Genomic DNA, 12,128 nt, shown 5'->3' with positions numbered 1-12,128 from the left:
AAAGATCTGATAATTTCAGTGTTTGTTGTTATTTCATGCTCGAGGAACCGGGCTCATCTGCCCGTTAATTATATTTTAAAGTCGACTATTAAGTGATATTTCTTTTACTTATGTACAAATAAATTTTTACTAAAAATATAAGTAAAATATTTTAGAAAACGTGTTAAATATATTTTTCTTATGTTGCAGGATACCTGGTGCTTTACTTTTTCTATTCGTGGTGATATGTTGAAAATTATTCGTATAATATTTATATTTTAAAGCATTATTAGTCGTCAACAGAGGAATATAAAGATCTCAACATTACTTTGAATCATAAGAAAAGAAAAAGAAGAATAAAAAAATTCTAACTGAAATTTATTTTCTAAAGTAAACCAGTATCATAGGATAAAGAAATAAAGATTCAAACATATTTTTAACCATTTCAAATAGAGAATCTATTTATCTTACGATATAAATATGATACATAAAGGTAAGAATGTTTTAAAATTAATTCATAAATATGCGTAACTCCGAAACAATATTAATTATTGAAATAAAAGACAATTTGCAATAACTATTTTTTTATAAATATCTCCTTTTCGTATATAATTGGTGTTTTTTCGCAGCTAGAGAAGTAACATATCAGATGTGATGCCTTATTTGTCTGCCTGCCTCCAAACGTGATCAATATTAAAAGATGACAGATAACGTCATTTATTGATTTTATGAAAGTTTTAGGACTAAATACATTTAGTAATACATCAGTATCACTAATTTGTTACCAATACATAAAAAATCCAGCAGCGAGTCTTTTATCTTACATTTTATTAAATTTGTATATTATATTTAGATTTGAGAAATCATTCTTTAATAGAAATATAACGTAAACAATAATATCCTATGTAAATATTGTAGTTATTTTTTCAAGCTTTGAATTAATTATAAAATCTTATTTTTATATTTTTTACGTTTATTGAAATTTTAACTTAAGTTGTTAAATCTTACGAACGTTTTTCTTTAGTGCCTGTTCCAGCTCGTTACGTAGTGGTATTGTCTACATTTTTTATACATGCAATCTCCTACTGCCAAAGATCTGCGCTGAGTATCGCTATTTTAGCAATGGTTAATCATTCAGCCATCCACGTGTATAATACAACGTCTTCAAAAAAATGTCCAAAAGTCTATCAAGAAAATTCTACATATATTTACAAAGAGGTAAATGTTTAAACGTAGAATGTATGCATAAATTACTAACAAATATCAGAGATGAATATCAAATGTTTTATACAAAATGTGTTTATAAATCGCGGAATAATTCTCTTTACATAAATTAATAAATAGAACGGAAATGTAATTATTTAAAACTTATATTTTAATTCATTCCGTTTTTGTCAAAACTTATGAATGAACCGATTTAAAAGTTCAACATTTACCAGATTAAAAGCTGTACAAAATATTAATGAAGTCAGCCACCGAAATTACACATTTTCTTCTGAATCTCAGTTAGAAATTCAAATCACTTTCCTATTATTTTTAAAAAATGTTCGAATAAACAAAGAATCGATGAAAGAAATACCTTAGCTCTAAGTGGAAAAATCTGAGTAATTTAATTTGTAAAGCTTGAATTATATTGAACTGCTGATTACATTACTTTTAGGGATCTTACGAATGGACACAACCCACTCAAGGAATAATACTAGGAAGTTATTTCTACGGTTGCGTGTTAGCTCAACTTGCAGGAGGATCCATTACATTTTCACTTGGACCAAAGAAAAGTGTCATAATTTTTTCCTGTTTATCGTCAATACTGATCATTTTGACACCCTTTTGTGCAGATGTCGGTGTGGCAGTTATATCATTATGTCAAGCCATTGTCGGATTAGCACATGTAAGAATAAAATTTACTATTGTCATTGCAAATCTCATTTTTAGCATCCTATTCAAAAATTATTTTATCGCAGGGACTTGTATTTCAGGGATCTTTTACACTATTAGGAAGATGGATTCCAAAAAACGAAAAGTCCACATCATCATCAATTTCTTATAGTGGTACTCAAGTCGGTACACTTGTTGGTTTAATGACAACAGGATATCTTTGTGAACATAAAGGATGGTCTTCCAGTTTCTACTCTTTCGGTAAACATAAATAATACGATTGTTTCTTCAATGCTAAAATGTGACAGTATTATTTCTAATCTATATATTTACAACAGGCGTATGTGGGATTGTCCTTGCTTTATGTGTTACGTTCACAATTTATGATAGACCACAACAACATCCCAGAATATCGGACAAAGAATTGGCATTTCTTAACGAAAGCATACCAAACATATCTTCGAGAGAAACGGTAATATCATTTGTTACTCCACTTTATTGACTAAGCTCTCATAAATACATGTTTACTTAAAACAGAAGTTGAATATACCCTGGAAAAAAATTTTAACATCCAGAGCAGTATGGATAGTAGCTTTGACGAAAATTTGTTGGGGTTTCGGTTATAATGTAATATCGACTAAATTTCCATCTTACTTACATATCATTCAGCACTTCCCTATCGAAAAGGTATGACGATTTCTATACATAAGTCTTATATCACCAAATTTATGTATATTATCTGTGTTTTAGAATGGAATAATGAGTGCATTAGTGTATTCTCTGGATGCTATAATTATGTTTACTTCTGGTTTTGTTGCTGATTTCATGAAGTCTCGTGACTATTTAAGTATAACTAATATCAGAAAACTTTGCGAAACAATTGGTAAGGAACTGCAACATCGTAATTTGTAAATTAAATTCTAAAATTTCTGGCGTTACATAATTAAATATTTATATTGTAGCTATGTTTGGTCCGGCAGCATGCATCTTAGCAATTTCATTTCTAGACTGCGAAAGTACAAAAATAATTATTTGTTTATTTGTTGGAATGGGATGTTTCGGCTTTAATAGTTCGGGAGATGTTGCAATAGTGCTTGATTTAGCACCAGAATTTGCAGGTAAGTCATTATTTTTATTAATTTCATCACAGAATACGGTATTGAGTGAAATATTCTCGAACATTTTTCGAAAATAATTGTGACTAAAAGTCAAAGTGAGACGTTCGTTCTGAGCAAATTATGCGTCAAAACTCGCAAAGAGTGAAAATCGATCCTAGGAAATCGTGACATTTTAAAAATCTTATTTATTTTGCTTCATTTAAATATAAAGACAATATAGTATAATTAGTATAGTATATATAGTACAGTGCATTTGATCATAAATTACTCAATAAAGCCAGCCAATGGCTGAGGATATTAAGGATTCTGTTTCTATGTAATACATCTCTGTAATCCAACAAATGTTATACGGATTCACATCAAATTTTCAGTTAGGAACTACAATTGTATTCTGAAAAATGACAAATGCAACAACAAATATACCTACAGAAAAATTTTTTTCTTAAACACTTACTCTTAAGGATATAAAAATTGTGCAAGGGATACTAACACAACTATAACACCAACACATGTTATACATGAATACATAGTAGAGGTATTGTACAGTATATGCTCAAAGAGCCATTGAAGTGCTTAATACCACATGTTAAACTCCTCACTAAAAATAAAACTTTTTATGACTATTTAACAGAATTAATAATTAATAATGATGTTTGAAAACAACATACATTACTTACTGTTAAAATATACAATATACAGGTATAAATATAAACAGATTACGAATTGTAATTTACAAAAACCAAGTAAAAATTTTACTACTTTCCTTTTAATTGATGGCAATAATTTCATTTTATGTAACGCCGTATTTAGTAAATTATTTTTTTAATTCTTCTTTATTTCTAAATGTTATTTAAATTTTCGTTTATATATGTCTTTTTCATAATGCAAAATTTTAATATTACTGCCATTGATTTTACAATTACTATTTTTTGTATGCTCATACCATGGAGAATTATTATATTTTAAACGAATAGCTGCTTCATGTTCTTTTATCCTAACCTCCAATACACGACACGTTTCTCCAATATAGATATATGAGTTTTGACAATTACATTCCAATTTATATACCACACCTGCCTTTTTTTAGAAAATCTATATTATTATGATTACTTCTGTTGACATATTTAGAAATATGATTTGAAATCTTATTGGTCAAAGATGGGGCCAAACATATCTTATCTTTCTTTAGAATTTTACTACAATTTTCAAAGATGTTTTTTATGTATGGGAATATTTTATACGTTTTTTCATCTTTATATTTTGTATTATATCTATTTTAAAAAAATATATTTTTAAAAACATTTTATTATTTTTAAAAATTAGCACTGAGGAGGAGTTGAGATGTATTGCGCCAACCTGAAATGCATTTGTCATTTTTGAGAATAAAATTGTAGTTCCTAATTGAAAATTTGTAGTGAGTCCGTCTACCATTTGTTGGATTACAGAGACGTATTACATAAAGATCTAATATACAGCAATCCAGTCATATAGTATATAGATTCTCTTTACTACTTTGAGAAATCCAGGATTTAATACGAAAGAGCAACCCTAAAAATTTTTTGGAGGTCATCTGTCCCACCAATATAGCACCGTGGTCCTGATATACATGATATGGGAAATATATATTGTAGTTCTAACCGAATTGATTATAGACCGGAAAACCGCTTACATAGAATCTACAGAGCAGAAAGAGCGAAGTATGTTATTAAATAATGTAAATTAGTAAAAATATCTGTTGAAACAAAAAACTGAGTGTCATTTCATACAAAACTTCAATTATACACTATTAACACTAAGAATGGACTTACTTAAATGATAATGTAGGCCTATACTTAATTTTGCATAGTATAAATATTGTCGATGAAGCTAAGTGCGTAATGAAAGGGGACAAAAGTTTACTTGAGACAAATTGCTGTTAAACCAACAATATTTTCTCAGGTATTTAAATTACATCTTAAAGTATATCGAGATATTCCCTACACTAATATCAATACAATTAAAATTGCAAACATTATTCGAAGTACATTACTTTTAGTGTTTTTCCAAGTGCATATTTCAATCCTTTTCGACTTTTTTCATGTTGTAAGATGATGCCTGCAATTTGAATGGAAAATTTTCATACTTTTCATCTGTACTCTTCATTCCTCAGTTGCTAATTTTGTCCTGTTGTATACTTTGATCTCATGATCATGTTTAATATTGTCTAAAGTTATAAACAAAGTAATAGAAATCTAAGGTAGCCGACCTGGTAGAGATCGGAGATTTGAAATTCCATTTCTTGGACACCAGTGTTTTGCCAATTTTTAGAGGAAATCAAATAATTTTGTGTCAGTGATAGTCTAGGGTCCGTTTTAAGTAGGGGGTAGCGGAGGAGACAGTGTCGGTAAGTGTCTAACATAAAATCGTTTAATTTAACATAAAGGCAACATCCAATATACGAAACACTTCGTTTTAGAACGATCGGTGGTTTCGAAGTCCTGGGCGTCGATGATTTGATCGTCGATCGAATGAAGCCCTGAAGCAGTGGCATTGACAAATACGTAAGGCAGGTTGGGATATTCTATCGATTGTCGTCGGCGACACGATCTGAACCCGTAGTGGCACGGGTTAGAGATTGGCACACTAGACGAAAAACTGCGTTTTACGCGTTAATGCACGGCGTCTTCGTTATTTTGAACTTTAATTGATTAACTAGAAATAACTTGATATATAGAAGAACGCAATATTACGTTTTTTTTGCATTTTACCAAAGACTTCCCGAAACGTAATATAGTATGTGATCGGTTAACGAACATAATCCGTGGCAAGACTTTGTTTCCTATCCTAATTGTTCTTTAACCGATTATAGATTTACCATAGATTTCTATGGGAATTTGTAAGTTCGCCGATTTTGGGGCAATACGTTAATTGCGCGTCAGGAAAACCTAGGGTCAAACCGTATGTGGGTGGGGGCGGTAGGAGACAGAGATAACAAGTGTCTTACACGAAAACCGTTTATTTTTGACATGAAGTTAACTTACATAGTATGAATAACAAAATTTAGGAACGTCGGACGTCGGGTGCCCCGGGGCTTCCTTGATGAAAAGTTCGACGGAGAATGATGATGTCCTGTGTTCGGATTCACACTCCCTTCCTCCGAGTAGGCGGAGAAGCTTGGACGGACGTGGCTGGTAGATGCACGGATGACCTGAAGTCTTCTAGGCACGCGTTTCGGGGAGAATCGGCCTCGTGTCCTTGAGATTCGGGGGTTTTATAAGATTTTTCCCGAATCCCACCCTTCTGATTGGTCCCCTTCCTCCTCTCCCTTACCCCGATTGGTCACTCTTTTTGTTTCTAGGCGAAACCCGAGACTGATTCGGGTCGGGAAAAGGTCGGAGAGGTGATGACGGTCCTTTAACGTTCGCACTCGTATTTTACTCCGTTATGTCCCTTTTCTCTGTCATCTTTGAACCCAAACGGTTCACCAGATGTTCTTGTGGCCATTTATCCCCTACCGCGTTCTTACTTAACAGATATCCCTTTTGTTCTTAGACCCCCCTTTCTCCCGCTTGCTTCGACCCGATATTTGTTCGCGCGCATCTCGACAAAGCTCTCTCTCTCTCTCTCTGTTGACATTCCCCCCCTGTTATTTATTGTCGCGTCGCGTTTGTTTTACAGTTCGAGAAAGTTTTCGTCTTATCTGGGCTTTGTCACTAACACATCCCCTTGACCAGATTCTATCTTCGAAACTTTCTGACGTTAAAGTTTGTAATTAGTCGAAATTTCGACGCGCTTTTATGACCCTCACAAATTTGATCAATTCGTTCTGGAGGTCCCCAAAAAAAAAATAAAAATATACACTTTCTTACTACGTTTTTCATACGTAATAATAACAATGCATACAGTAGACCCCGTATAAAACGGGTTCATATAATTCGGATTCGTATATAACGGCAAAAAATTGCGACCGTATTCGTATAAACACGCTAAAAGAAACTCGTATATTTCGGTAAAACGTCATCGCCGACTCGTGTCGCGACAGGATTGGTCGAATCTAGACCAATAGTAGATATTGCACAAACCGTTGAGTTTAAACGAGCAGCGGATTTACTAAAAACCATTTATTATTTAACATCCATAAAAATTATATTTATATTAATAATGTCTCCAAATTTCAGCAAATTTTTCGCAGAAAAATAATTTATCAGGAAACACGCGCCTGCCCATCGATGCGCGGTTCCACGACGAAAACAAGCTTAAGCGATGGCGTTGTCGAACGGTGCACACTCCATAAGTAATCCAACAATATTATTCTTATAGCGTAGTTAATATGGATTATTACCAAAATCATACAATGTTGAGTAAATTTAGTCTAGAATCGATTAATTTTATGAAAGAAAACCTTTCAAACAGCCATAGTCCGTAAACTGCATACGTGCCGGGCTATGATTGGCTCATGTATTTAAGGACTCGTAAGACATGAATTTCATAAAAACAGAACGTATCTATCGTATTATAGGGAGTTCGACTGTATATACACAGTCTTGCAATTTTTTTAGTCATGTTTTTTCCGTTTGTGAGGATTAAAGTATCTGTCCAATGTCGATTGCTTTTTTGTCTTCTTAATGATTTTTCAGAAGTAATTAGTAGCATTGTAATTGTAGAAATCCCTAGGCCTATTAACCTAAACGTAGTTTAAATGCCATTTTAAGACCGTTCTTCTGACATCCTCCCATTTCTTCAAAAGATCTTTAATAGAAAATATCGACATAAATCCGCATTTCCAGAAGAAAATGTAAAAGAATTCTTTCTGTCAGAAAAACAAATGTTGGATTCTCAAAAGAGAGTTTTAAAGTTTGGGGGAATACTATCCGATCAGTATATACTGGGTAGAACGTCGATATCGACGTCCACATCTCCCGCGCTCCGAAAAGTTTCGAATTGTTGCCTGAAGACAAAGGAAAACGAATCGGTATTCGTTATTTTACGACGATTATTCTTGTGTTTGTTCAGTGAAGTGTTCGTTATCCGTAAGTGATAAAAAGATAAATGAAAGTAAATGAGATCAGTATTTCTGTAAGGTCCGAACCATCACAAAATCCGTGAAAATCGGTTAACTTAGATAAAAAAAATTTAATTGTTTAGAAAGATTAGAAAGAAATGTCTGTATCGGAACCCTTTCTTTGTGTGCAGAAATCATAGATCGTAGAAAGAAAGTCGCCCTAAGATCGGGAATAGATCGAAGAGGGACCAGCCACTCGGAAAGTTTGAAGCGGGACACCTCGCACTAAGTTAGTTAACTAACTGAGTGCGACGTGTCCTTGATTCTCAAAGATTATATTAAATTCACTTCTTTCTTTTATCCGTTCTGATTAGTAATTCTCCTTCAATCACGCTTCCCAAGTGGCTGCTCCGTCGATACTAATCGTATCGGGACTCCTACCAAGTTCAACGTTCGGTGGTGAAATGGGACAAGGCAACAATTATAAAACCTGTATCTTCCCCCACTATATCAATGACGGCGGGGAAGATTGAAATATATAAGAATAGGCTATGTGAGGGATGTTTAAATGCGAGAGATGCTGAGAGCCTGTCGTCAGTGTGGAAGTACATGATTAAAACGTTCACTAAAAACTCAAGCTAGAATTAGTTTATTGGAAGATTTATTTAATTTTTAATTTTTATTTTATTTTGTGTTATTTTTATATATTCTTCCGTTTATATATTTTTTTAATTTTTGTTCTTAAATTTTGATTTAAATATTTGTATTCTATACATGGAATGTATCTGTTCCATTTTCCTTTTTAGATCTGATGATGGCCTGTTAATCAGGCTGAAAACGTTAGTTTTTCAATTATATTTCTCAGCAACTAACTAAAGTGTTTTATTTTTTAATGCTGTTGTTTCGCATAAGAATGTTGCCTACATTTTAGTGTCATACTTCTACATAAAAATAAAATTTCTAAAATTTTAAGTTAATTAATATACGCACAACGTGATCGTATTAAATAATTATTTATTTTCTAAAAATTTCAATTAGAATTTTTGCTTTTTAATTCATTGAATATAAACTTGCAACCATTTATTCGCAATATTAAGACTGCATCATATTAATTTCTAGTAATCAAGAATAGCGATTTGTATTTTTAAAAATTTATATGCCCTGAAACAAATAAAATACACTTATACACTTATACAATGTCGATCTTCTATTTTAAAATTATATACAAGAATAGATTTGAATTTAATCGCCTCATTATGTAACTTGATTCATATTGCAACAAGACATAAAATGATTCGTTGCAATACGACTTACCTCCTGTGAGCTGCTATAAAAAAAGTGTTGAAAAATCGTAATTACAACATTACTAGAATAAATAGAATTAATTACATACAGTCATACTTCTATAAGTAAAAAACGGCATATATTAATTAATTAACCCCTTAAGGAGAAAGACATTTTTGATATTAATTTAATTAAACGTAAAATATACTTAAAACTGAAAAAAAACGAAAGAAATGCATTTATTTTGAAGAAAAAGCTCCAAATTTTATTTTCCGTTGTCTTGCCTTTCTGTGAAATTTGACACTGATGAATCATTGTTTACACAGCTGGATGACCTTGAGAACAGCTGGAGTGGGATTTCTCGGGACATTCTCATAGAAGTGTCAGGAGGTGATGGGTTTATAGTAGGATGAATACTAGTTGGCCTTATATTTTTAAACATTTTTAAAAAATTAAAATTTTTATTGCGATTTCCGACCGTCCCGACTTAATTAAACTTACATATAATAAAATCTATTATTTAAAAAATTAAAAAACTATCGGAAGTCGTTTTTGACATCAGAAACTAGCTTTAAATAACTTTACCGAAGAAAAATCCGTGCACTATAGCTTTAGAACGATGAATGAAATTTGATATCAAACTTCCATTAAAACACAATTAAAAAGCAATAAAGCGTGAATCGCGCGTCATTAAAGATTTTTTAAAATCGCGATATAATTTTTTCGCGCGGAAAAAAATTTTGAAAAAATTTGGAGTCCTAATAAACAATTCAAAAATTCAGAAAAAAAATTTTGGGGGGGACCAAACGCCCGCGTTTTTCGTAACGCTATGTAACTTGCCCGAGAGATCTCGGGTTATAGGCTTAAGGCGTTGTGATTAAAGTGATTAATAATTTATTACGATCGTAAACAAGATTTCAAGTAACATGAGGTATCACAATATCTATAACAAGCAATTGAGCATAATTTCTATTCTTTTCTTTTAATGTGAAAATTATATTTAAAAAATCGAATTAATATACTTCGTTAAATATCGAATAAAATATTTTTTTCTTAAGAACTTTCCTTACTTTAAATTATGTTTTAGGTGTCCTTTTCGGATTAACACATGGTTTACGTAACGCCGCAGGTATACTATCCCCTTACGTTGCTGGTGTTATACTAGATATAAACGTAAGTGAAAAGTTCTTAATTAAAATTTATATTTATATGTATAACTTTATAAATTTGCTAAATTTGTTTATTTATGTTTACACATAAGGCAGAAGACATGGTTTATTGGAACTACGTATTTTACATGGCATCTTTCACTTATTTTGTGGGTGGTGTAATATTTATATTTGGAGCTACTGCAGAAGTTCAATCTTGGGCTACCATTAATACAGACAACAGCAAACAAGAAAACAATTAATCATGAATATAAATTAAATCTTATTCGTAATGATGAAAATTCTCCAATCGCCAAGAGTGTTGGTGAAATTTTTTTCCACCTTATCAAAGTTATTTTTGAATAATGTATCTTTAAAAGATATTTATTTCTGTGAGTCATAATGATTAGTTATAAACTAATTCTTCTGTTACTATTAAAATCCGGACTTCTCAACTCCGGACTCTAACTCAGGACTTCTACAGAAAACATCTACAAAAAGAAACAGACCACCTATCAGCCATTATTATCAATTGTCTAGTGGTATAAATCCGGACTCTAACTCAGGACTTCTACAGAAAACTATTATTATACAGCCATCATAAATTATTATTATAAAACCATTATTATACAGCCATTATTATCAATTGTCTAGTGGTTAAAATCAATTGTCTAGTGGTTAAAATGCGGACATTATAAATTATTATAAAACCATTGTTATACAGCCATTATTATCAATTGTCTAGTGGTTAAAATCCGGACTCTAACTCAGGACAAACAAAAAAAAAAAAAAAAAAAAAAAAAAANGTGATAAAAAGATAAATGAAAGTAAATGAGATCAGTATTTCTGTAAGGTCCGAACCATCACAAAATCCGTGAAAATCGGTTAACTTAGATAAAAAAAATTTAATTGTTTAGAAAGATTAGAAAGAAATGTCTGTATCGGAACCCTTTCTTTGTGTGCAGAAATCATAGATCGTAGAAAGAAAGTCGCCCTAAGATCGGGAATAGATCGAAGAGGGACCAGCCACTCGGAAAGTTTGAAGCGGGACACCTCGCACTAAGTTAGTTAACTAACTGAGTGCGACGTGTCCTTGATTCTCAAAGATTATATTAAATTCACTTCTTTCTTTTATCCGTTCTGATTAGTAATTCTCCTTCAATCACGCTTCCCAAGTGGCTGCTCTGTCGATACTAATCGTATCGGGACTCCTACCAAGTTCAACGTTCGGTGGTGAAATGGGACAAGGCAACAATTATAAAACCTGTATCTTCCCCCACTATATCAATGACGGCGGGGAAGATTGAAATATATAAGAATAGGCTATGTGAGGGATGTTTAAATGCGAGAGATGCTGAGAGCCTGTCGTCAGTGTGGAAGTACATGATTAAAACGTTCACTAAAAACTCAAGCTAGAATTAGTTTATTGGAAGATTTATTTAATTTTTAATTTTTATTTTATTTTGTGTTATTTTTATATATTCTTCCGTTTCTCTTGTATATATTTTTTTAATTTTTGTTCTTAAATTTTGATTTAAATATTTGTATTCTATACATGGAATGTATCTGTTCCATTTTCCTTTTTAGATCTGATGATGGCCTGTTAATCAGGCTGAAAACGTTAGTTTTTCAATTATATTTCTCAGCAACTAACTAAAGTGTTTTATTTTTTAATGCTGTTGTTTCGCATAAGAATGTTGCCTACATTTTAGTGTCATACTTCTACATAAAAATAAAATT

The 12,128-nt window shown here is 31.8% G+C and overlaps 1 protein-coding gene across 1 annotated transcript; it reads left to right on the top strand.

The window, feature by feature from the left end:
• Positions 1-238: 238 nt before the first annotated feature.
• LOC111630512 (sialin-like) lies at positions 239-10,651 on the top strand. Its single transcript, XM_023374623.1, has 10 exons — positions 239-472; positions 1,004-1,197; positions 1,640-1,870; positions 1,944-2,118; positions 2,196-2,329; positions 2,395-2,544; positions 2,608-2,740; positions 2,820-2,975; positions 10,328-10,413; positions 10,502-10,651. The coding sequence occupies exons 1-10, from the start codon at positions 460-462 to the stop codon at positions 10,649-10,651; spliced, it is 1,422 nt and encodes a 473-aa protein (XP_023230391.1). The 5' UTR covers positions 239-459.
• The last annotated feature ends 1,477 nt before the right edge of the window (positions 10,652-12,128 follow it).

This window comes from Centruroides sculpturatus, unplaced genomic scaffold (genome assembly GCF_000671375.1).
Source record: "Centruroides sculpturatus isolate CEXI.00-Female unplaced genomic scaffold, Cexi_2.0 scaffold633, whole genome shotgun sequence".
Taxonomy (NCBI): Eukaryota; Metazoa; Arthropoda; class Arachnida; order Scorpiones; family Buthidae; genus Centruroides; species Centruroides sculpturatus.
The sequence above is the reverse complement of the archived record's forward strand: the minus strand, read 5'-3'. Positions and strand labels throughout refer to the sequence as shown.

What these genes read in the sequence shown, in the direction of transcription:
- LOC111630512 (XM_023374623.1), top strand. An exon ending in CCATTGTCGGATTAGCACAT is followed by an intron (nt 1,871 to 1,943) that starts GTAAGAATAAAA and finishes ATTTTATCGCAG; the next exon opens with GGACTTGTATTTCAGGGATC. An exon ending in ACATATCTTCGAGAGAAACG is followed by an intron (nt 2,330 to 2,394) that starts GTAATATCATTT and finishes TACTTAAAACAG; the next exon opens with AAGTTGAATATACCCTGGAA.